Here is a 25,086-nt window from a genome sequence, read left to right as displayed (position 1 = left end):
TTGAACCAGCCTTGCATCCCAGGGATGAAGCCCACTTGATCATGGTGGATAAGCTTTTTGATGTGCTGCTGGATTCGGTTTGCCAGTATTTTATTGAGGATTTTTGCATTGATGTTCATCAAGGATATTGGTCTAAAATTCTCTTTTTTGTTTTTGTGTCTCTGCCAGGCTTTGGTATCAGGATGATGCTGGCCTCATAAAATGAGTTAGGGAGGATTCCCTCTTTTTCTATTGATTGGAATAGTTTCAGAAGGAATGGTACCAGTTCCTCCTTGTACCTCTGCTAGAATTCGGCTGTGAATCCATCTGGTCCTGGACCCTTTTTGGTTGGTAAGCTATTGATTATTGCCACAATTTCAGAGCCTGTTATTGGTCTATTCAGAGATTCAACTTCTTCCTGGTTTAGTCTTGGGATGGTGTATGTGTCAAGGAATTTATCCATTTCTTCTAGATTTTCTAGTTTATTTGCGTAGAGGTGTTTGTAGTATTCTCTGATGGTAGTTTGTATTTCTGTGGGATTGGTGGTGATATCCCCTTTATCATTTTTTATTGCGTCTATTTGATTCTTCTCTCTTTTTTTCTTTATTAGTCTGCTAGCGGTCTATCAATTTTGTTGATCCTTTCAAAAAACCAGCTCCTGGGTTCATTAATTTTTTGAAGGGTTTTTTGTGTCTCTATTTCCTTCAGTTCTACTCTGATTTTAGTTATTTCTTGCCTTCTGCTAGCTTTTGAATGTGTTTGCTCTTGCTTTTCTAGTTCTTTTAATTGTGATGTTAGGGTGTCAATTTTGGATCTTTCCTGCTTTCTCTTATGGGCATTTAGTGCTATAAATTTCCCTCTACACACTGCTTTGAATGTGTCCCAGAGATTCTGGTATGTTGTGTCTTTGTTCTCGTTGGTTTCAAAGAACATCTTTATTTCTGCCTTCATTTTGTTATGTACCCAGTAGTCACTCAGGAGCAGGTTGTTCCGTTTCCATGTAGTTGAGCGGTTTTGAGTGAGTTTCTTAATCCTGAGTTCTAGTTTGATTGCACTGTGGTCTGAGAGACAGTTTTTTATAATGTCTGATCTTTTACATTTGCTGAGGAGAGCTTTACTTCCAACTATGTGGTCAATTTTGGAATAGGTGTGGTGTGGTGCTGAAAAAAATGTATATTCTGCTGATGTGGGGTGGAGAGTTCTGTAGATGTCTATTAGGTCCACTTGGTGCAGAGCTGAGTTCAATTCCTGGGTATCCTTGTTAACTTTCTGTCTCATTGATCTGTCTAATGTTGACAGTGGGGTGTTAAAATCTCCCATTATTATTATGTGGGAGTCTAAGTCTCTTTGTAGGTCACTGAGGACTTGCTTTATGAATCTGGGTGCTCCTGTATTGGGTGCATATATATTTAGGATAGTTAGCTCTTCTTGTTGAATTGATCCCTTTACCATTATGTAATGGCCTTCTTTGTCTCTTTTGATCTTTGTTGGTTTAAAGTCTGTTTTATCAGAGACTAGGATTGCCACCCCTGCCTTTTTTTGTTTTCCATTTGCTTGATAGATCTTCCTCCATCCTTTTATTTTGAGCCTCTGTGTGTCTCTGCACGTGAGATGGGTTTCCTGAATACAGCACACTGATGGGTCTTGACTCTTTATCCAATTTGCCAGTCTGTGTCTTTTAATTGGAGCATTTAGTCCATTTACATTTAAAGTTAATATTGTTTGTGTGAATTTGATCCTGTCATTGTGATGTTAGCTGGTGATTTTGCTCGTTAGTTGATGCAGTTTCTTCCTAGTCTCGATGGTCTTTACATTTTGGCATGATTTTGCAGCGGCTGGTACCGGTTGTTCCTTTCCATGTTTAGTGCTTCCTTCAGGAGCTCTTTTATGGTAGGCCTGGTGGTGACAAAATCTCTCAACATTTGCTTGTCTGTAAAGGATTTTAGTTCTCCTTCACTTATGAAGATTAGTTTGGCTGGATGTGAAATTCTGGGTTGAAAATTCTTTTCTTTAAGAATGTTGAATATTGGCCCTCACTCTCTTCTGGCTTGTAGAGTTTCTGCCGAGAGATCCGCTGTTAGTCTGATAGGCTTCCCTTTGTGGGTAACCCGACCTTTCTCTCTGGATGTCCTTAACATTTTTTCCTTCATTTCCACTTTGGTGAATCTGACAATTATGTGTCTTGGAGTTGCTCTTCTCGAGGAGTATCTTTGTGGCGTTCTCTGTATTTCCTGAATCTGAATGTTGGCCTGCCTTGCTAGATTGGGGAAGTTCTCCTGGATAATATCCTGCAGAGTGGTTTCCAACTTGGTTCCATTCTCCCCGTCACTTTCAGGTACACCAATCAGACATAGATTTGGTCTTTTCACATAGTCCCATATTTCTTGGGGGCTTTGTTCATTTCTTTTTATTCTTTTTTCTCTAAACTTCCCTTCTCGCTTCATTTCATTCATTTCATCTTCCATCACTGATACCCTTTCTTCCAGTTGATCTCATCGGCTCGTGAGGCTTCTGCACTCTTCACGTAGTTCTCAAGCTTTGGCTTTCAGCTCCATCAGCTCCTTTAAGCACTTCTCTCTATTGATTATTCTAGTTATACATTCATCTAAATGTTTTTCAAAGTTTTTAACTTCTTTGCCTTTGGTTTGAATTTCCTCCTATAGCTCGGAGTAGTTTGATCGTCTGAAGCCTTCTTCTCTCAACTCGTCAAAGTTGTTCTCCGTCCAGCTTTGTTCCGTTGCTGGTGAGGAACTGCGTTCTTTTGGAGGAGGAGAGGCACTCTGCTTTTTAGAGTTTCCAGTTTTTCTGCTCTGTTTTTTCCCCATCTTTGTGGTTTTATCTACTTTTGGTCTTTGATGATGGCGATGTACAGATGGGTTTTTGGTGTGGATGTCCTTTCTGTTTATTAGTTTTCCTTCTAACAGACAGGACCCTCAGCTGCAGGTCTGTTGGAGTTTGCTAGAGGTCCACTCCAGACGCTGTTTGCCTGGGTATCAGCAGCGGTGGCTGCAGAACAGCGGATTTTCGTGAACCGCGAATGCTGCTGTCTGATCGTTCCTCTGGAAGTTTTGTCTCAGAGGAGTACCCGGCCGTGTGAGGTGTCAGTTTGCCCCTACTAGGGGGTGCCTCCCAGTTAGGCTGCTCGGGGGTCAGGGTTCAGGGGTCCACTTGAGGAGGCAGTCTCCCCGTTCTCAGGTCTCCAGCTGCGTGCTGGGAGAACCGCTGCTCTCTTCAAAGCTGTCAGACAGGGACATTTAAGTCTGCAGAGGTTACTGCTGTCTTTTTGTTTGTGTGTGCCCTGCCCCCAGAGGTGGAGCCTACAGAGGCAGGCAGGCCTCCTTGAGCTGTGGTGGGCTCCACCCAGTTCGAGCTTTCCAGCTGCTTTGTTTACCTAAGCAAGCCTGGGCAATGGCAGGCGCCCATCCCCCAGCCTCACTGCCACCTTGCAGTTTGATCTCAGACTGCTGCGCTAGCAATCAGCGAGACTCTGTGGGCATAGCACCCTCTGAGCCATGTGCGGGATATAATCTCCTGGTGCGCCATTTTTTAAGCCCGTCGGAAAAGCACAGTATTAAGGTGGGAGTGACCCGATTTTCCAGGTGCCATCTGTCACCCCTTTCTTTGACTAGGAAAGGGAACTCCCTGACCCTTTGCGCTTCCTGAGTGAGGCAATGCCTTTCCCTGCTTCAGCTCGCGCATGGTGTGCTGCACCCACTGTCCTGCGCCCACCGTCTGGCACTCCCTAGTGAGATGAACCCGGTACCTCAGATGGAAATGCAGAAATCACCCGTCTTCTGCGTCGCTCACGCTGGGAGCTGTACACTGGAGCTGTTCCTATTCGGCCATCTTGGCTGCCCTCTGGCATTTCTCTTAAAGTTGTGAATCAACTCATACATTCTTGTATCTTCTAAAACACTTATTCTAGCTCTTTATATTTACTCAAAACATCCATTAAATTACAACACATTTATCTAAGTGAAAGTTAACTTAAATTTCCTTCAAGAAAGTCATAGTAACTATTCTGAGCATTAATAATTGTTCACATCTCTAGTGCATTCAATAAAAGTTTGCTTCACAGACTTCCAACTACCTAATTTACCAGGTGAATCAATTCTGTGCATTCCTTTTTAAGACATGCTGACTGCTGTACATGGCAACCCTGAATACTTGTGACTAATAGGTGACTGTCTTATACATCTGCTCAATACCAGGTTTACTGTATGCTAACCATGATGTTTGTTTCCAAACCTGTTTATGCCAGTTATTGTTTTTTTATGGTACTTATATAATTTAGTTAAACAAATGTAGTGTGAATACAACAATATAGCTATTTATGGGAAAATAGTGTCAGAGTAGTTAATGGAAGGTTCTGTAAAAGATTATAAAACCTTGGTGGCTTAACACAATCAAAATGTATTTCTCATTCACTTTGCAGTACAGTGGGTTGAGGAGCCCTCCTCATATTAGACCAGCTACCATCAAAGTTTGCCTTATCAGAGAAAGAGGAGGATGAAAATAATTTGGAATATTTTTATGGCCAGGCCTAGAATTGGCTTGTCATGTGGCTCCCAATCTAACTGGAAGAGAGGCTGAAAATGGTTTCCCTGATGCCCAGAGGGAGAAGATGAGGAAATGATATGGTGTACACAAAGCGTTGCCACTGCCACAAAGCTTAGTTGAATACTTAGGAAAGACCTGATAATGATTAAAGGCTTCATATTTTCACTCCATGTATTTTCACTCCAATATATAGGTGATGCATTTTGACTGTGGCTTGTACAAGAAAGACTGTACACAAAAGATTATTTGTTACGATTCCCTGCTTTAGTTTACTTTGGGACTTACCTAACTTGCATTGTTTCCTGATCTCATTAAATAGGAAGGACTCTTCAGGAGAGGCAGTATTCTGTGCAGGTGAGAGCAGGTTTTGGAGACAGATAGCCTGGCTTCAAATTCCAGTGTTGCCACTTACTAAATGTAGGACCTTAGACAAGTTACTCATACTCTCCGTACCTCACTTTCCTTACATATGAAATTTGGATAATAAAGCACATATTTCATAGGGTTGTTGTGAAGATCAAATGAGTAAATGTATAATAAGCACTTAGAAGAAAACCGTGCACGTAGTTAACTACTATATAAGTGATAGCCAGTGTTGTTTATTAGTTTGATTATCATTACCGTCAATGCTGCACGATTTCAATTCAAAATTTTCTCGAGTGCCCACAATATGAAAGACACTATAATAAATATTTGTGTAACTCAAAGTACTTTCTTTAGTTGAAAACAACAAAAACCAACTCTGGGTAAAATTTGACAAAAGAAAAGGAAAGGAAAGGAATTTCTACAAACCAGACTTCCCAGAGGACACTTACCAAGACAGCTGTAAGGTTCTGGGCAGCAGGCAGTGTGAGAGCTGAACAGTGTCTTCAACAGACTGCCACTGGGAGAGTCGGCTTTAGCTATTCTCAGTTTTTGAGTCTTCTCATTTCTGGTCAAAATTATAGTGAATGGGTATCTGATTGATATTTGGAAGCTCTTGGAAGACATGTCCAGCTGTTCATCAGAGATACACTTTTATTGAAACACTGTATCCAATAGGAGAAGAGTGGTTTCTTAAAAATACATCTTCCTCCAAAGAAGGGAAAATGAGTGTTGGACGTGGAAAAATATTAATTGTCTACTTCAGCACCATAAAGAGAAAAAAGATTGAAAAGTCCTTTAAGCATCTGAGGTCAAGGATGGAAAATGGGATAAGCACATAAGTAATTAGGGCAAGCAACAAGTGACCGCAATTATAATGTTCATGTAGGGTAGATATGACAAGAAGGGTGGGTTGAAAGGTATTGGATGGCAGGAATAAGAATTTAAATTTGATGATGGGCAGCAGTAATTAAAAGTTTCCAGGAAAGGAGTAACTTGAATTAGAGTTGGCTATGGTTTGGATGTGGTTTGTTTGTGTCCACAAAATCTCATGTGGATACTTGGTCCTCAGCGTTGGAGGTGGGACCTAATGGGGGGTGTTTGGGTCATGGGGGTGGATTCCTCGTGAATAGATTAATGCCCTCCCTTGGAAGTGAGTGAGTTCTCACTGTATTAGTTTCTGCAAGAGCTGGTTATTAAAAAGAGCCTGGCACCTCCCCCTTGCCATATGATCTCTACACAGGTTGGCTCCCTTTTGCCTTCCTTCACGAGGCACTCACCATATGCAGATGCCCAAACTTAACTTTCCAGAATGAGCCAAATAAATCTTTTTTCTTTATAAATTACCCAGCTTCAGGTATTCCTTTATAGCAACACAAAACAGACTAAGAGTAATAAAGTAGAAAAAATTAATTTGGCATCCATATGTAGGATAAACTGAAGTAGAGGAGTCAGAAGAGGTTGTTTTTGACTCATCAGTCTATTCAGTTATTCAACCATTTATTGAATGCCTGTTAGCCAGCTGGTATTCTATGAGCTTTAAAAATAGCAGTGAATTTTAAAAATAATACCTGTTCTCATCTTTACCTTTTAGTGGGGTGGGGCACAGACAATAAACAATTAAGGAAGTTACTATGTCATCTGATGATAGATTCTGAAAAAAAAAAATTAAACCATGATACACTCTTGAAATTAATGGTACTGTATATGAGCTGGGGAGCTTTTTTATATAGAGAAGTGAAGGAAGGCCCCTAGGCTAGGTAGCATTTGAGTGCAGATCTAAATGACGTGGTGGAGCAAGCCATACAAACTTTTGGAGGAAGAGCAGTCTAAGCAGAAGGAACAGCAAGTACAAAGGCCCTGAGTCAGACACTTGCACACTTGCATATGGTAGTGGATAATTATTTAAACCTCTGTGCAAATAAATAAAAAGTAGAGCCTCTCTAAGTCAAGACTGTTAAATGAGAAAGCATGGTGGGTTAGATGATCGAAGGAAAGCACAGATATTAGGAATAGATCAGAGCAACACATGGACACCTAAACGAATCTCAACTCAATAAGTACTGTGACAGAAGTAAAGCAGGTTGAAAAACATAACTAGGGAAAGCTTTTTTTGATGAAGTTGTTAGATGGAGCTTCTCCAAAGAGGTGATATAGGAGCTGAAGGAAAACTCTATATTGGATTATAATAATATTAAGACTGGGAGTCCAAACTTTAGAGCTTAATGATGCTCGATGTCTTTGTTCATCTTCCCTTGCTTGTAACAGAATACCTGAAATGGAATAATTTATAAAGAAAAGTAATTTATTCTTTGTAGTTTTGAAGGCTGAGAAGTCCAAGCTCAAGGTGCTATATCTGGTGAGGGCCTTCTTGCTCTAGGTGGTACAGGGCATCACATAGTTAGGGGGCTAAGTGTGCTAGTTCAAATCTCTCTTCCTCTTCTTCTTCTTTTTTTTTAATTTATAAAGATAAGAGGTTTCTTTGGCCCACAGTTCTGCAGGCTGTACAAGAAGCATAGCACCAGCATCTGCTTCTGGCAAGGGCGTCAGGCTGCTTCCACTCATGGTGGAAAGGGGAAGGGGAGCTGGCATGTGCAGAGGTCACATGGCAAGAGAGGACACAAAAGCCATTAATCCTGCTCCCATAATAACCCATTAATTCATTAACCCATTAATCTATTAATCCACAAATGAATTAATCTATTATTGAGGGCAGAGCTCTTAAAACCCAATCACTGCTTAAAGGGCCTCTCAACACTGCCACTTTGGGGCTTAAATTTCAACACGACTTTTGGAGAGGACAAATACTCAAACCATAGCACTTGACAATAAAGTTTGATTTAATTTGACCACCCCTGCTGCAATTCATTTTCATTTGTTTCTTTACATGGAAATGACTGGTTGCCATTTTCTGTAGGGCAATTTTTAATAGACTTAAACACAATCAAAATTATAATTGTGTTTCATAAGGTATATAATTCATAAGGTTCTACCTGTGAATATTATTGTTGCAGTTCATAAAGTAATTATAATTAGTTCAAAATTCTATGTAGAATTTCACTACTTCTCATCTTCCCATTTCTACTTCCCTGGGCCAAGCCAGAAAATTACAGAGTTTTTCCAAAAATATATAGTGAAGATCTAGAAAGTGCTATTTTAAAATTCAATTTATTCCTTTCATTAATGTAAAGATAACATTATATTTCTTTCGAGTTTTAAGAAAATCTACTTTTTTCCATCAATCAAATTGAGATTCATTTTGAGATATAGATGAATTGCAGAAGAGACTTCTATGGGGTTGTAAAGAGTGATCTGTAATCTGCCAGTCATATGTATTGGACCCTGGTTATGTGCAAAGTAGCACTGTTCTACATGCGCTTTCCTATAAGATGCCTCAGCCATGGGCCTTTGCTACTTCAGTTTGTAATCATATCAGTATTGCTCTCTGTCTTCTGCTCTCCAGATCACCAAATCTGACCGAATCAACTGTTGTGAGTTTGACCCCAGCACACCAAATGCAGTTCCTCCCTGTCATAATGTAGCTTCTTTTATATGTATCCTCATCCATCAGAAATAGGAAAATGTGTTATTATCTTGTTCCCAATATCACAGAGTCCGCCAAAATTCTCTAATGGTTGGAAATTAATGCTAAAAGGAAGGGAAATGTGAAGTTGACAGTTTTATTTGTTCATTCAAAAAATACTTATTAACTATACACTGAATACTAGAATACACTGATCAAATATGTTTACCTCTCATGGGCCTTAAAGACTTCTTGGAGTGGTAGATAATCAATAACGAATTAAAGTAAGTACTGTGGTTGAAGATGAAGCCTGTTAAGAAGAAAAGAGCATAGTTAGAGGAGCCACTTTAGATAAGGTTGTTAAAGATGGCCTCTCTGAGGAAGTGACATGGGAGCTGAAAGATAAGAATGAATGCACAGCTATGCTAGAGCAGTGTGGAAAATCATTCCAGGGAGAAGGAATAAGAAGGGCAAATGCTGGAAGGCAGGAAGGGACTTGGGGTATTTGAAGAACAGAAAAGAAGGCCATGGTGGCTGGGGCATAACGAGGAGAGGGCAAATGCTATGAGATTAGAGACATAGGCAAGAGCTAGATCATTGGGACTGTGTAGGTCATGGTAAGGAATTTGGATTTAATTGTCGGAATAATGATATATCATTGGAAGATTTAGGGTAGAGAAGTGACATCGTCTGATTTACATGTACAAAGCTTGTAGAAGGCAAGATGTTTGAAATAATTTAGGTGAACAATGATGGTTATGATTGGGGTGACTGTGCACATAGGGAAGAGTAGACCGATTTCAGTTTATTTTGGAGATAGTACTGACTGCACTTGGCGGGTTGAATGCAAGAGGTATGGGAAAGGGAGGAATCAGGGGAGATTCCTAAGACATTGTCCTGAGCAACTAGGTGACATTTGCTCATCTAAGGAAGACTCAAAGACTGACAGTTTTTTTTTTTCTTTTTTTTTTGTGACGGAGTCTCACCCTGTCATCCAGGCTGGAGTGCAATGGCATGATCTCGGCTCACTGCAACCTCAGACTGACAGAATTTTTTTGCTGATAATATTTATAAGCTCAAGTTTGAACATACTAAGTGTAGAGTTGCCAATTAGGCAATTAGATGTAAGTAATATGAGCTCAGGAGAAACATCAGAGACAGAGACACAAATTTGGGCAACATTATATATTGGTTGTATTTAAAAGCCATGAAGGTGAATGATTTCATATCATTTGGGAAAAGAAGACTTCTCTGTATCAACTCTTGAGTCACTCCGACTTCCTTCATTCATTTATTCAACACACATTGAGTTCCTGCTATACCAGGCAATTCTCTATGGAATTGTGATCACAGTAGTAAAAGGAGACATGTATTATTTGCCGCCTTCTTCTTCTTTCTTCTTCTTCTTCCTCCTCCTCCTCCTCTTCTTCCTCTTCTTCCTCTTCTTCCTCCTCCTCCTCTTCTTCCTCTTCCTCTTCCTCCTCTTCTTCTTCCTCTTCCTCCTCCTCCTCTTCTTCTTCTTCCTCCTCCTCTTCTTCCCTCTTCCCTCTACTACTACTTCTACTACTTCTTCTTCTTTGTCTTTCTCCTCCTCCTCCTCTTCTTCCTCTTCTCTTCTTCCTCCTCTTCTTCCTCTTCTTCTTCTTCCTCCTCCTCCTCTTCTTCCTCTTCCTCTTCCTCCTGTTCTTCTTCCTCTTCCTCTTCCTCCTCCTCCTCTTCTTCTTCTTCCTCCTCCTCTTCCTCCTCCTCCTCTTCTTCTTCCTCCTCTTCTTCCTTCTTCTCTCTACTACTACTTCTACTACTTCTTCTTCTTCTTCTTCTTCTTCCTCTTCCTCCTCCTCCTCCTCTTCTTCCTTCTTTCTTCTTCTTTCTTCTTTCTTCTGTCTTGCTCTGTCACCCTGGCTGGAGTGCAGTGGTGTGATCACAGCTCACTGCAGGCTGGACCTCTTGGGCTCAATAGGTCCTCTTGCCTCAGCCTCCTGAGTATCTAGGACCACAGGAATGTGCCACCATGCCTGCCTAATTTTATTTTGTTGTTTTTGTAGAGACAGAGTCTCACTAGGTTGCCCAGGCTTAGACTTCCCTTTAGTAGAGGATTCAGAAAATAAACCAATAACCAATAGATATGTAACTGTAACTTTGTTGTATAGAGGAGGAGCAGCAGCCAACTGTATGGAGTTGGTCTAGGTGAGTAGGAAAATGTTTTCCTCCTGTATATGTTCAAGGTTTTCCAGAGAAACAAAACCAATAGGAGGTGTGTGTGTGTGTGTGTGTGTGTGTGTGTGTATGTGTGTGTGTAAAGAGAGAGGTGATTTATTATGGGGTTTGGCTCACATGATTTTGGAGGCTGAAGAGCTCTATAATATGCTGTTTGCAAGCTCTGGTGAACCAGGGAAGCTGGTAGCATGGCTCAGTCTAAATCCGAAGTCTTGAGTGGCTGGGAAGCTGATGGTGCAAGTCCAAAGTCCAAAGGCTGCAGAACCTGGAGTTTTAATGTCCAAGAGCAGGGGAAGATGGGTGCCCCAGCTCTAGGAGAGACATCAAATTCACCTTTCCTCTGCCTTTTTGTTCTCTATATGTCCTCAGCCAATTGGATGGTGCCTGCAACATTTGGTGAGGGTGGATCTTCCTTACTCAGCCCATTGATTCAAATACCAGACTCTTCCAGAACACCCTCACAGACATACCCAGAAATAATGTTTTGCCAACTCTTTGGACATCTCTTCATTTAGTCAAGTTGACACCTAAATTTAACCATCAAAAGCCACCTACCAGTGATGTCATGGAAGCTAAGAGAAGAGAGTAATTCAAGAATAGTCACCTTCTTTAAATGTTACTAAGAACAAGAGTAAGACGGAGGCTGAGCTGTGACTGTTTTGGCAGATTCTGTGAAATAGTGAGACAAAGACCACATCTTAGGGCATTGAAGAATGAATTGGAGGTGAGGAAGTAGAGAAAGTGAGTGAAGATGGCTGTTTTAAAGGAATTTGCTATGAAGGGAAGCAAGTAGGACCATAGCTAATGGGAGATGTAGGATTAAGGAAGTATCTTTTAAAAATAAACAAACAAAAATGAGAAGATATGACAGCAGAGCATGCTTGTGATTGATGGGAATGGTCACAGTGGGGAAGGGAGTGACAGGAGACCGTTGAAGGAGCAGCCTTTGGGGAGATGAAAGGAGATGAGATCCACTGTACATATGGAGGGAATTGCTCTTTGATACAACCAGTCTTATCTCTCATTGCAACAACAGGGAAGGCAGAGAGGATTGAATGATTTCAGCTAGGTTTGTAGATTTGATGGTGTGGCAATGACTAGCTTCTGCTCCGATGTTTCTGTTTTTCCAAAGAGGTATTAAGCAAGAATGGAAAGAAAGGGGTTTGAGAAGAGAGGGAAAGACAAGAAATATCATCTTGGAAAGTGGAAAATCAAGTTACGCAAGAAGTATAGCAGAATTGCTGTACATGAGGGAGGGCCCATCCAAAGTTTTTGGTCATAAATTTAATGTGAAACCAATCAACCAATTCTGTAATTTTTTCCAGCCACTTTGAGCTGCTCCGTTCTCAGCACAGAGAAAGCATATAGCTGGATTCATCCAACATTGTACTTTTGTGAGGTGAATGCAATGATTGGAGACTGGAGGAAAGAAATTAAGGGTATTAGCAAGAGAACGAAGGATCATAAAGGGAATTTAAGAAGGGAATTAAGAAGGGACTAAAAGCAGGAGGAATGCACAAGGGGCTTGGAAGGGGATTTTATTCATTCAGTTTACTCAGTCACTCAACAATTGAGCTCCTACTATGTGCCAAACCTAGTTGTAGGCTCTGTGGATATAATGTATTTATGAAGAAGACTGACCAAGTCCTCTCACAGAGTAGGATGAGATGGACAATAAAGAATTAAAAGCAGCTGGGCGTGGTGGCTCACGCCTGTAATCCCAGCACTTTGGGAGGCTGAGGCGGGCAGATCACGAGGTCAAGAGATTGAGAACATCCTGGCCAACGTGGTGAAACCCCGTCTCTACTAAAAATACAGAAATTAGCTGGGCATGGTGACGCGTGCCTGTAGTCCCAGCTACTCAGGAGGCTGAGGCAGGAGAATCGCTTGAACCCAGGAGGCAGAAGTTGCAGTGAGCTGAGATGGCACCACTGCACTCCAACCTGGTGACAGAGCGAGACTCCATCTCAAAAAAAAAAAAAAAAAAAAAGAATTAAAACCAGTAAGTTTAAGGTTGGATATTTCTAAGGGCTATGGAGAAACATAAAATAGGGTAGGGGATAGAGAGCAACAGGTGGAAGACGAGGGAGGTAGTGATTAATATCCCTTCCCAGGTGGCATCTTGGGAAGATAACCTGCTCCAGTGAAATTGAGCAAAGACCTGAATGAAACAAGGGACCAAACCTTAAAAGAGCTGTGGAAGTAGTGTGCAAGGCTGAGGGGACAGTGAGTGCTTTCCTATTTTTAAATGTCTTTAGTAGTTGAATAGTAAGGCAAAAGAAGCCATGGTAAGGTATTTTTTTCCTTCCTTATTGTATTTTTAACTGGTGTTCTCATGATACCGTGACACAGCTGGTTTAAGCAAGTAGGTGTTGTGCAAAGGTCGTTAACGTAAGCAATCGGTTCAGTCAAAAGTCTCATGTAAGTAGATCAAATGTTTAAAATAAGTATAAATATACCGTATGTGATCTATTAATGTCCAGTTTGACACTTCGTTCTCCAGTGCCCAGCATTGGAATACCACCCATTCCAACTAGCAATAAGATTCAGTTGATATTTGTTGAATAAATTTTCATGCCTACATACAATTTAACACTTAGAAACACAACATCCCCCTCCAAACTTTTTCCAAAAAGTTCTTCTAAAGGAAGAGTTTGAACACAAACCCGAGGTCTCTTACCTTGAGAATGTGGGAACGTTCTTTACATGGCTTTGTAAAAAATTTAGATATAATTCACATACCATTGAAATTCACTCTTATAAAGTATACAATCTATGGCTTTGTGTGTGTTCACAAAACTGTGCAATCATCACCATTACCTAATTCCAGAATATTTTTATCACCCTAAAAAGAAACCTCAGCCGGGCACGGTGGCTCACTTCTGTAATCCCAGCACTTTGGGAGGCCAAGGTGGGTGGATCACAAGGTCAAGAGATAGAGACCATCCTGGCCAACATGGGGAAACCTCATCTCTACTAAAAATACAAAAATTAGCTGGGCATGGTGGTGCACACCTGTAGTCCCAGCTACTCCAGAGGCTGAGACAGGAGAATCGCTTGAACCTGGGAGGCGGAGGTTGCAGTGAGCCAAGATCACGCCACTGCACTCCAGCCTGGCAACAGAGCGAGACTCCATCTCAAAAAAAAAAAAAAAAAAAAAAAACCTCATGTACATCAGACCCATTAGCAATCACTCCAGATTCCCCACTCCTCCCAACCCCTGGCAATAACCAATCTACTTTCTGTCACTAAGTATTTGCCTATTCTGGACATTTCATATAAGTGGAATCACACAATATATATCCTTTTGTGTCTGTATTATTTCACTTAGCATGTTTTCAAGGTTCATTCATGTTGTAGCAGGTGTCAGTACTTTATTCCTTTTTATAGCTGAAGAATATTCTATTATGTGACTATACAATGTCTTGTTTATCCATTCATCAATTAATGGGCATTTGGATTGTCACCACTTTTAGGCTATTATGAATAATTCTACTATTTGCATTTGTGTTGATATTTTTGCTGTGGACATAAATTTTCAACTTTCTCAGATACATATGTACAAATATAAATGGCTTTATAAAGGTTTAGAAGATGTTTTATCTTACTATTTCATACTTAACTGCATAATATATATTTTAAAAGAATACATTAAGTTATCACCAGTTATTTGCTTAGGTTACTAGTTGAATTATTTAACTTTTCTCCAGAAATCTAAGTACCATGGGCCTTATAGGAAGGTGTTACCTGTGTCCTGTGGCTCTGCAGCCCCCTTGCTCGCTGCTTGCTGCAAGGGTGGGAGCTGCTGTTTCAGTACCATTCTGATGGGGCACTGGGAACGCAACTCTGAACGGGTGCTGGCTTGTCTTTTCATCAATAAATACTACTTCTTCCTTGAGCTAGATCTCTTATCTGCCAGTTCATTCTCAGACTGCTAAACTTTACTTTGTCTGTATTGTCTAAGTTTAAAGTCATAAAACAAAAAGTAAATATAATTCATGTAGGTGACATTTGCAAATAGAAGTTTAGAAAAAATGCTTTCAGAGTCTTATAGGAAAAAGTTGACTGTCAGCCTTGTGCCCATTAATTCACAGAGACAGGGCTGGAAAATAGAATAAAGAAATACTGTCACTTCTGTTTTTTGCATAAGGAAGAAAGAATTATAGGCATTTGTAAACACTCAGACAGTCATAGACAACAGTCAGACATTTCTACTAATTTCCCTTAACAGTCAGCCTTGTTTCTTTTCATCATATTCTAGCATTTACATACCAGTAGTTTTAAAAAACGGGTACAAGCATAAAGCATAATTGTGTTATCCAAGCATAGTCAAATTATGCAATGTATTATGCAGTTGGCTCTCCTAAATGTCATGCTGGATATAGTTTATCCCTCTCACAGTGAGTCAGAAGCGGGAATGGATTCATTCACTATTTCCAGAAAGCAGCTTACCACCAGCAGGTGCTGTAACTAGTGGGAAAGGGTAAGACCGGAATGCACACTTATTTAGGGATCTCTGAAATGTACCCTTTGGTACTTACATAAGGGCTATGTGAGGCCACAGGCAGCTGAGAGTGTTGGCAGTACCTGCAGCTACTCCCCAGCTTAGAAGAGGCTTCCAATCCCCTATGCATCTGGGAATGTTTGTCCCTAGCACAAACCTGAGAACATGTGCTGTGTACTGCTTTGTGGTCCAGACATGAGTCTCAGCTTTGCCACTGTCTATGTGATCTTGGACACATCACCTTAGAATCCAAGTCCCTCATCTGTAAAATCAGGGAGGCCGACTAGTTGACCTTTACAAAACTCTTTTGGCTTTAAAATGCTATGGCTCCACAACTTAGTGGTTTTAGATGCCAAGTATGGTATATCGGAGATGAGTAATATATAAAGGTATTAAGAGCTCAGGCCCTAATGTTTTACAGAACAATCTTTGAGTCCTGTGTGACCTTGGGCAAGTTTACTTAACTTCTGTAAGCCTGCATTGTGTTAGCCTTAAAGGGGAGATGATGATAATAGTTCCTAGCTCATAGGGCTATTGGGCGTAAAAACGGCATTATAAATGCAGTCTTTAGCAATGCCCAATACATCATAAGATTCAATCTTTATTAATAATAAGTAGTGTTGTTACTTTATTTAGGGACATTTTATCCTAATAATATATTGTTCCCTTTAGAAATAAATGAATATAAGTCTAGCAAATTTTAATAATATTCTGAAGTATGCAGACTAAAATTATGTTTAAAAGATTGTAACGAATTAGCCATAAACTAAACTTTAAAAAAAGTATGATTTAGATGATTGAATGGCAGGAACGTTGGGGAAGAAATGGGATATGGAGGATTATGGAATAAGTGAAAAAAATCTGACTGACTTTCTCAGCCTTCTTGTTGCCTATAATTTTCCTTTTATGTATTATTTTCCTATCTTAATTTGGAGATGGAATCATCTATGGAAAGCTTATCCAAGTTAATGGCTATTCGGAAGTGAGGCTCTGCATTATTGAAACAACAAAACAAACAAGATTACTGTCATTTCTGTTCATCGTGTATGAATAAATAATAAATCTATACAGTTATGCCTCAGCTGCCTCCTTGTAATTTCTGCCATTATTTTGGCAAATGTTCTTTTGGTGTGAACCAAGGACTTGGAGGTTTAATAATTCTGGAAACAGATACTCATATATTCTTCCACAGGGTGTTAATACAAAACTATCACCATTTAATAGTGGTTTGGTAAATTATCTGAAGGAAATTGTTTAAGGTCAAGTATGTAAAGAGTCAGAATACATCTGTAAAATGTAGGGAATGTTGGCGACTTTAAGTTTGTTGGTTGATATTTTGGAGATTTAACTATTCACTTCTCAAAAGAAGAGCAAGCTGTCTATAGTGGATATGTATGTGATAAAATGACATAACAGTGCAGATATGATTTTTAATGATCATCTCGGAATATATGTACTGTACATCTCTCACCTACTCCATCACCATCTTATCTTACTTTATTGTTGTATATGACATGTAAGAGGAAAAGTTTTGACTCCGTACTACAATTTCACCAGTTTCTGATGTGAACAACTCAATCCAGAAATGCTCTCTCTTCAAAACTGTTTTTCACTACCTTGTAATTTTTGGTTAGGGTAAGTGTTCTTTAATCTCTAATGTTTCCTTTATACTTCTTTTGTAGGAGGTCTGTTATAAGAACTCCCTGCCCATCCTTTTAACAAGAGGCTTAGAAAGAGACATGCCAAAACCACCTCCAAAAACCAAGGTAAACTATGTTTTCTCTGTAGGCGACCATGTGAAATCTTTAGCATGGTTCTTTGTTTTTTGTTGTTTTTGTTTGTTTGTTTGTTTGTTTTGAGACAGAGTCTTGCTTTATCATCCAGGCTGGAGTGCAGTGGCGCAATCTCAGCTCACTGCAACCTCTGCCTCCTGGGTTCAGGCAGTTCTCCTGCATCAGCCTCTGGGGTAGCTCGGACTAAAGGTGCGCACCACCATGCCCAGCTAATTTTTGTATTTTTAGTAGAGACGGGGTTTTGCCATGTTGGCCAGGCTGGTCTCAAACTCCTGACCTCAGGTGATCTGCCTGCCTTGGCCTCCCAAAGTGCTGGGATTACAGGCGTGAGCCACCATGCCCGGCCAGCATGTTTCTTGATGCTCTCCTATTTCCATGTTCTGTTGCTTGCATTTCCTTCAGCCCTTTTGGTTTTTTATTTGTTTGTTTTTGCAGGGAAGTAGGCATGAGGGAGTGTTGCGGGAGGATCTGGTGGTATAAAAGCACTTTTTATACAGTACCTTTAATCCGTGGTTGTATTCAGCCAAAAATTCTTCAGACACTCCTATTATTGAACAGATAGTGATAATTTTTAGTAGATGGTTTTACTTCTGCTCAATAACAATTGTTTCTATGAGACCATGCCTTTTGCAGGAACATGGATGGAGCTGGAGGCTATCATGCTTGGTAAACTAACGCAGGAATAGAAAACCAAATACCACATGTTCTCACTTATAAATAGGAGCTAAATGACAAGAACTTATGAGCACAAAGAAGGAAACAACAGACACTGGGACCTCTTTGAGGGTGGAGGGTGGGAGGAGGAAGAGAAACAGAAAAGATAAGTATCGGGTACTGGGCTTAATACCTGGGATGTGATAATATGTACAACAAACCCTTGTGACACATGTTTACCTATGTAACCTTCACATGTACCCCCAAACGTAAAATAAAAAATTTTGAAAAGAAATATATACAAAGTAAAATGCCAAAAAGTTCACTATTAAGAAAGAAAAAGGACCAGTCTGGCCAACATGTTGAAACCCCATCTGTACTAAAAATACAAAAAAAATTAGCCAGGATTGGGTGGCGGGCTCCTGTAATCCCAGCTAACTGGGAGGCTGAGGCAGAAAGAATTGCTTGAACCTCAGAAGCAGAGGTCGCAGCGAGCTGCAACAAGAATGAGACTCCATCTCGTTCATACATACATACATACATATATGCACACATACATACTTACATATAATTTTTTCTAGCCTCTGACATAGGAAATAGTCAAGTGCAGTAGATCTTCCTAGGGTACCTCTAAGCATAATAGAAATGCATGAGATGCATTTTCCCTTCTGGGCGTAAAGTAAAATGTTCAGCTGTAATTTTTTAAAATAAAAATCACTTTATGATGTTTCATAATTATGAGGAACACATAATCAATGGAAAGTATTTACATAAATTTTAACAAGAAAAAATAAGAACTATTATAGATATGATAGCATAAAGGCGTTAATGTGTAAAATTTTGTTTCCCTTAGTAAGAAAAAATCCAAAATGCTGATAATTGTTTCGCCAGTGAAAAGAAAAATTTCTTTTTTCTCTTCAACTTTGATTTTAGGTTCAGAGGTACAGGTGCAGGACGTACAGAGTTGTTACATAGGTAAATGTGTGCCATGGTGGTTTGCTGCACAGATCTCCTACCATCACCTAGGTATTAAACCCAGCATCCATTAGGTATCCTTGCTTATTCCTTCACCCTAAGCCGCCCCACTGACGGGTCCCAGTGTGTGTTATTCCCCTCCCGGTGTCCATGTGGTCTCATGATTCAGCTCCCATTTATAAGTGAGAACATGCAATGTTTGGTTTTCTATTCCTGTGTTAGTTTGCTGAGAATAACGGTTTCCAGCTCCATCCATGTCCTAGAAAGGACATGATCTCATTCCTCTTTATGGCTGCATAGTATTCCATGGTGTATGTGTACCACATTTTCTTTATCCAGTCTATGATTGATGGGCATTTGGGTTGATTCCATGTCTTTGCTATTGTAAGTAGTACTGCAGTGAACATACATGTGCATGTATTGTTATAATAGAATGATTTATATTCTTTTGGGCATATACCCAGTAATGGGATTGCTGGGTCATATGGTATTTCTGGTTCTAGATCTTTGCAGAATCACCATATTCTCTGCCACAATGGTTGAACTAATTTACACTTCCACCAACACTGTAAAAGCATTTCTTTTTCTCTGCAACCTCATCAGCATCTGTTCTTTCTTGACTTTTTAATAATAGCCATTCTGACTGGCATGAGATGGTATCTCATTGTGGTTTTGATTTGCATGTATCTAATGATCAGTGATGTTGAGCTTATTTTCCTGATTGTTGGCCACATAAATGTCTTCTTTTGAGAAGTGCCTGTTCATGTCCTTTACCCACTTTTTAATAGGTTTTTTTTCTTATAAATGTGTTTAAGTTCCTTGTAGACTTGATGTTAGACCTTTGTCGGATGGATAAGTTACAAACATTTTCTCCCATTCTGCAGGTTGTGTGTTCACTATAGTGACAGTTTCTTTTGCTGTGCAAAAGCTCTTTAGTTTAACTAGATCCCGTTTGTCAATTTTTGCTTATGTTGCAATTGCTTTTGGTGTTTTCGTCCTGAAATCTTTGCCCATGCTTATGTCCTGAATGGTATTGCCTAGATTTTCTTGTAAAGTGTTTACAACAAATGTAAAACCCAAAACTCTAAAAATCCTAGAAATCTTTAATCCATTTTGAGTTAATTTTTGTATAAGGTGTAAGGAAGGGGTCCAGTTTCAATTTTTGGCATATGGCTAGCCTGTTCTCTCAGCACCATTTATTAGAGAATCATTTTCCCATAGTTTGCTTTTGTCAGTTTTGTCCGTTTTGTCACAGATGAGATAATTGTAGGTGTTCGGCCTTATTTCTAACTTCTGTATTCTATTCCATTGGTCCATGTGTCTGTTTTTGTACCAGTACTATGTTGTTTTTATACCAGTACCATGCTGTTTGGTTACTGTAGCCTTGTACTATAGTTTGAAGTCAGGTAGCATGATACCTCCAGCTTTGTTCTTTTTGCTTAGGCTTGTCTTGTATGTTTGGTTCCATATGAATTTTACAATAGTTGTTTTCTAATTCTCTGAAGAACATCAATGATAGTTTAATGGGAATAGCATTGAATCTATAAACTACTTTGAGCAGCATGAGTATTTTCATAATACTGATTCTTCCTATCCATGAGCATGGAATGTTGTTATATTTGTTTGTGTCCTCTCTGATTTCTTTGAGCAGTGATTTGTAGTTCTCCTTGAAGAGGTCCTTTACTTCCCTTGTTAGCTGTATTTCTAGCAATTTTATTTTATTCTTTTTGTAGCAATTGTGAATGGGAGTTCATTCATTATTTGGCTCTGTTGTTGGTGAATAGGAATGCTATGATTTTTTGTGCATTTCTTTTGTATCCTGAGATTTGCTGAAGTTGCTTATCAGCTTAAGAAGCTTTTTGGGTGAAATAATGGGATTTTCTGGATATAGGATCATGTCATATGAAAACAGGGATAGTTTGACTTTCTCTCTTGCTATTTGAATACGGTTTATTTCTTTCTCTTGCCAGATTGCCCTGACCAGAACTTCTGATATTATGTTGAATGGGAGTGGTGAGAGAGGGCATCCTTGTCTTGTGTCAGCTTTCAACGGGAATGCTTCCAGCTTTTGCTCATTCAGTATGATATTGGCTGTGAGTTTGTCATATATGGCTCTTATTATTTTGAGGTACATTCCTTCAATACCTAGTTTATTCAAAGTTTTAAACATGAAGTATGTTGAATTTTATCAAAGGCCCCTTCTGCATCTATTGAGATAATCAAGTGTTTTTTTTTTCTTTAGTACTGTTTATGTGATGAATCACATTTACTGATTTGTGCATGTTGAACCAACCTTGCATCCCAGGGATGAAGCTGACTTGATCATGGTGCATATGCTTTTTGATGTGTTGCTGGATTTGGTTTGCCAGTGTTTTATTGACAACTTTTGCATCAATGTTCATCAGGGATATTGGCCTGAAGTTTTCTTTTTTTGTTGTATCTCTGCCAGGTTTTGGTATCAGGATGATGCTGGCCTCATACAATGAGTTAGGGAGGAGTCCCTCCTTTCCAATTTTTTGGAATAGTTTCAATAGAAATGGTACCACCTCTTCTTTGTACCTCTGGTAGAATTCAGCTGCGAATCTTTCTGGTCCTGGGCTCTTTTTGGTTGTAGGCTATTTTCTTACTTCCTCAATTTCAGAACTCATTATTGGTCTATTCAGAGACTCAGTTTCATCCTGTTTCAGTCTTGGGAGGGTGTATGTGTCCAGGAATTTAAACATTTCTTCTAGATTTTCTAGTTTATGTGCATAGTGGTGTTTATAGTATTCTCTGTTGTTATATAGTATTCTCTGGTTGTTTGTATTTCTGTGGGGTCAGTGGTGATATCCCCCTTATTATTTCAGATTATTTGATTCTTCTTTCTTTTATTCTTTATTAGTCTAGCTAGTGGTCTAACGAATTTTTTCAAAAAAGCAGCTCCTAGATTTGTTGATATTTTTTGAAGGGTTTTTCATGTCTCTATCTCCTTCAGTTCCACTCTGATACTGGTTATTTCTTGTCTTCTGCTCGCTTTGGGGTTTGTTTGCTCTTGGTTCTCTAGTTCTTTTAGTTGTGATGTTAGGCATTTAGTGCTATAAATTTCCCTCTTACCACTGCTTTAGCTGAGTCCCAGAGATTCTGGTACACTGTTTCTTTCTTCTCATAGTTTCAAAGAACTTAATGATTTCTGCCTTAATTTCATTATTTACCCAAGTGTCATTCAAGAGCAGGTTGTTCAATTTCCATGTAGTTGTGTGGTTTTGAGTGAATTTCTTAATCTTGAGTTCTAATTTGATTGCACTGTGGTCTGAAAGACTGTTATGATTTCATTTCTTCTGCATTTGTTGAGGAGTGTTTTACTTCCGATTATGTGATCAATATTAAAGAAAGTGCTGTGTGGTGATGAGAAGAATATATATTCAGTTGTTTGTGGGTGGAGAGTTCTGTAGGTATCTATCAGGTCTGCTTGATCCAGAGCTGAGTTCAGGTCTTGACTATCTTTGTTAATTTTCTGTCTCGATGATCTGTCTAATATTTTCAGTGGAGTGTTAAAGCTCCTACTATTATTGTGAGGGAGTCTAAGTCTCTTTATAGGTCTCTAAGAACTTGCTTTATGAATCTGGGTGCTCCTGTATTGGGTGCATATATATTTAGGATAGTTAGCTATTCTTGTTGACTTGAACCATTTTCCATTATGTAAAGCTCTTCTTTGTCTTTTTTTTATTGTTGTTGGTTTAAAGCCTGTTTTGTCAGAAACTAGGATTACAACCTCTGCTTTTTCTGTTTTCCATTTGCTTGGAAATTTTCCTCCATCCCTTTATTTTGACCCTATGTGTGTCTTTGCACAGGAGATAGGTCTTTTGAAGACAGCATACTGATGGGTCTTGACTCTATCCAGCTTGCCATTCTGTGTCATTTAATTGGGGCATTTAGCCCATTTACATTTAAAGTTAGCATTGTTATGTGTGAATTTGATCCTATCATTGTGATGCCAGCTGCTTATTTTACAGACTTGTTTATGTAGTTGCTTTATAGTATCACTAACCTGTGTACTTCAGTGTGGTTTTGTATTGGCTGGTAACAGTTTTTCTTTTCCATGTTTAGTGCTTCCTTCAGGACCTCTTGCAAGGCAGGCCTGGTGGTGACAAATTCCCTTGGAATTTGCTTGTCTGCAAAGGATCTTATTTCTCCTTTCCTTATGAAGCTTAATTTGGTCAGATATGAAATTCTGGATTGGAAATTCTTTTTTTTAAGAATGTTGAATATTGATACCTAATCTCTTCTGGCTTGTAGAGTTTCCACTGAGAGGTCCGTGGTTAGTCTGATAGGCTTCCCTTTGTAGGTGACCTGGCCTTTCTCCTTGGCTGCCCTTAACATTTTTTCTTTCATTTTGCCCTTGGAGGATCTGATGATTATGTGTCTTGGCATTGATCTTCTCATGGAGTATCTTACTGAGGTTCTCTGGATTTCCCGAATTTGAATGTTGGCCTGTCTTGTTAAGTTGGGGAAGTTCTCCTGGATGATATATGTTTTTCAGCATATGAAGTATGTTTTCCAACTTGGTTCCATTTTCCTCATCTCTTTCAGGTACCCTAGTCAGTTTTAGGTTTGACATCTTTACATAATCCCATACATCTCAGAGGTTTTGTTTATTCATTTTCATTCTTTTTTCTGTATTCTTGTCTGCCTGTCTTATTTCAGAAAGGGAGTCTTCAAGCTCTGATATTCTTTCCTCCACTTGGTCTATTCTGCATTGATACTTGTGATTGTATTGTGAATTTCTTATATTGTGTTATTCACTTCCATCAGGTCAGTTATGTTCCTCTCTAAACTGGCTGTTCTGGCTATCAGCTCCTATATTGTTTTATTATGATTCTTAGCTTCTTTGCAGTGGGTTACAACATGCTCCTTTAGCTCAGTGAAGTTCTTTATTACCCATCTTCTGAAGCCTAATTCTGTCAATTCAGCCATCTCAGCCTCCACCCAGTTCTGTGCCTTTGCTGGAGAGGTGTTGCAGTCATTTGGAGAAGAGACACTCTAGCTTTTTGAGTTTTCAGTATAGAAAAACTTCTTTAATCCAGAATGTTTCATGAGAATTTGATCATTTGTTTGTCTACCCAGAAAAGTAATTGTATTAGTTTTATAGCCTGTCACTTTTCTAATCTTTAATCTTTTCATTTGAATAGAATGCCTACTTACTAAGTATATATAATACTCCTAACTAGCCACCATGACATTTATTTATTTATTTATTTACTTACTTACTTATTTTCTTTCCATAAGTTTTTAGGGAACAGGTGGTATTGGGCTACATGAGTAAGTTCTTTAGTGGTGATTTGTGAGATTTTGGTTCACTTATCACCCAAGCAGTATACACTGCACCCAATTTGTAGCTTTTTATCCCTCAACTCCTTCCCACCCTTTCCCCCAAAGTCCATTGTATCATTCTTATCCCTTTGCATCCTCAGAGCTTAGCTCCCACTTATGAGTGAGAACAATGTTTGGTTTTCCATTACTGAGTTACTTCACTTAGAATAATAGTCTCCAGTCTCATCCACGTTGCTGCAAATGCCATTAATCCATTCTTTTTTATGGCTGAATAGTATTTCACCATATATATATATGTATGTATATATATATATATGTATGTGTGTGTATATATATACATACACACACATACACACAGACACACACACACACCACAGTTTCTTTACTCACTCATTGATTGATGGGCTTTGGGCTGGTACCATATTTTTGCAATTGTGAATTGTGCTGCTACAAACATGCCTGTGAAAGTATCTTTTTTGTATAATGACTTATTTTCCTTTGGGTAGATACCTAGTAGTGGGATTACTGGATCAAATGGTAGTTCTGCTTTTACTTCTTTAAGGAATCACCACACTGTTTTCCATAGTGGTTGTACTAGTTTACGTTCCCACCAGTGGTGTAGAAGTGTTCCCTTTTTACCACATCCATGCCAACATCTTTTTTTTATATTTTTTTATTATTAGCCACCATGACATTTATAAAGCTACTTTTTTTCCAGTTCTAAGACAATATATTCTCCCAACTTTTTTGAATTCACTGCAGGCAAAATTTTTTAAAACTCTGTTTTCTGCTTTAATAGGAAGTTACTAAAAAAAATTGTAGTTTTATTTTCAAAGACAATTCAAGAGCAGCATTGAGCTATTACTTATTGTTTAATTTATGGCAAGAGTATATGGTTTATTTTTAAAGAAATAAAAAATCTTTCCTTATAAAACTTATGCTTTGATTTTTTTCTGGAAAATTATTTCAACTATCTATTATGGTTTCCTTTCTTGACTCAAACTATTTTTTGTGTCTTTTTTACTGAAATATTTGCATGTCCAAACTTACAGATGATTAATTCAAATGTATAGTAGAAATTTGGTTTACTGTACAATTAGTAAACATTCAGTATCAAAAATATACTCACTAAACAAATGCATTTTGGGAAAAAAACGTGGGATTTGAGGAACATTTTTAGGTAACATTTGCTTATTAACTGTATATGT

General features: G+C 39.0%; 1 protein-coding gene across 9 annotated transcripts in view; it reads left to right on the top strand.

Annotated features, from left to right (window-relative positions):
* Positions 1-25,086, top strand: part of FAM13A (family with sequence similarity 13 member A) — a 384,547-nt gene that overhangs the window by 187,080 nt on the left and 172,381 nt on the right. For all 9 annotated transcript variants that reach the window (XM_024928670.4, XM_063603571.1, XM_063603572.1 and 6 more), the window contains one exon: positions 16,829-16,912. In XM_024928670.4, the coding sequence (XP_024784438.2) occupies positions 16,829-16,912 (84 nt within the window). The remainder of the gene's footprint in view (positions 1-16,828; positions 16,913-25,086) is intronic.

The sequence above is a fragment of the Pan paniscus genome, chromosome 3 (genome assembly GCF_029289425.2).
Source record: "Pan paniscus chromosome 3, NHGRI_mPanPan1-v2.0_pri, whole genome shotgun sequence".
Taxonomy (NCBI): Eukaryota; Metazoa; Chordata; class Mammalia; order Primates; family Hominidae; genus Pan; species Pan paniscus.
Note: the sequence above shows the minus strand (reverse complement) of the source record. Positions and strands in the feature narration are given on the sequence as shown.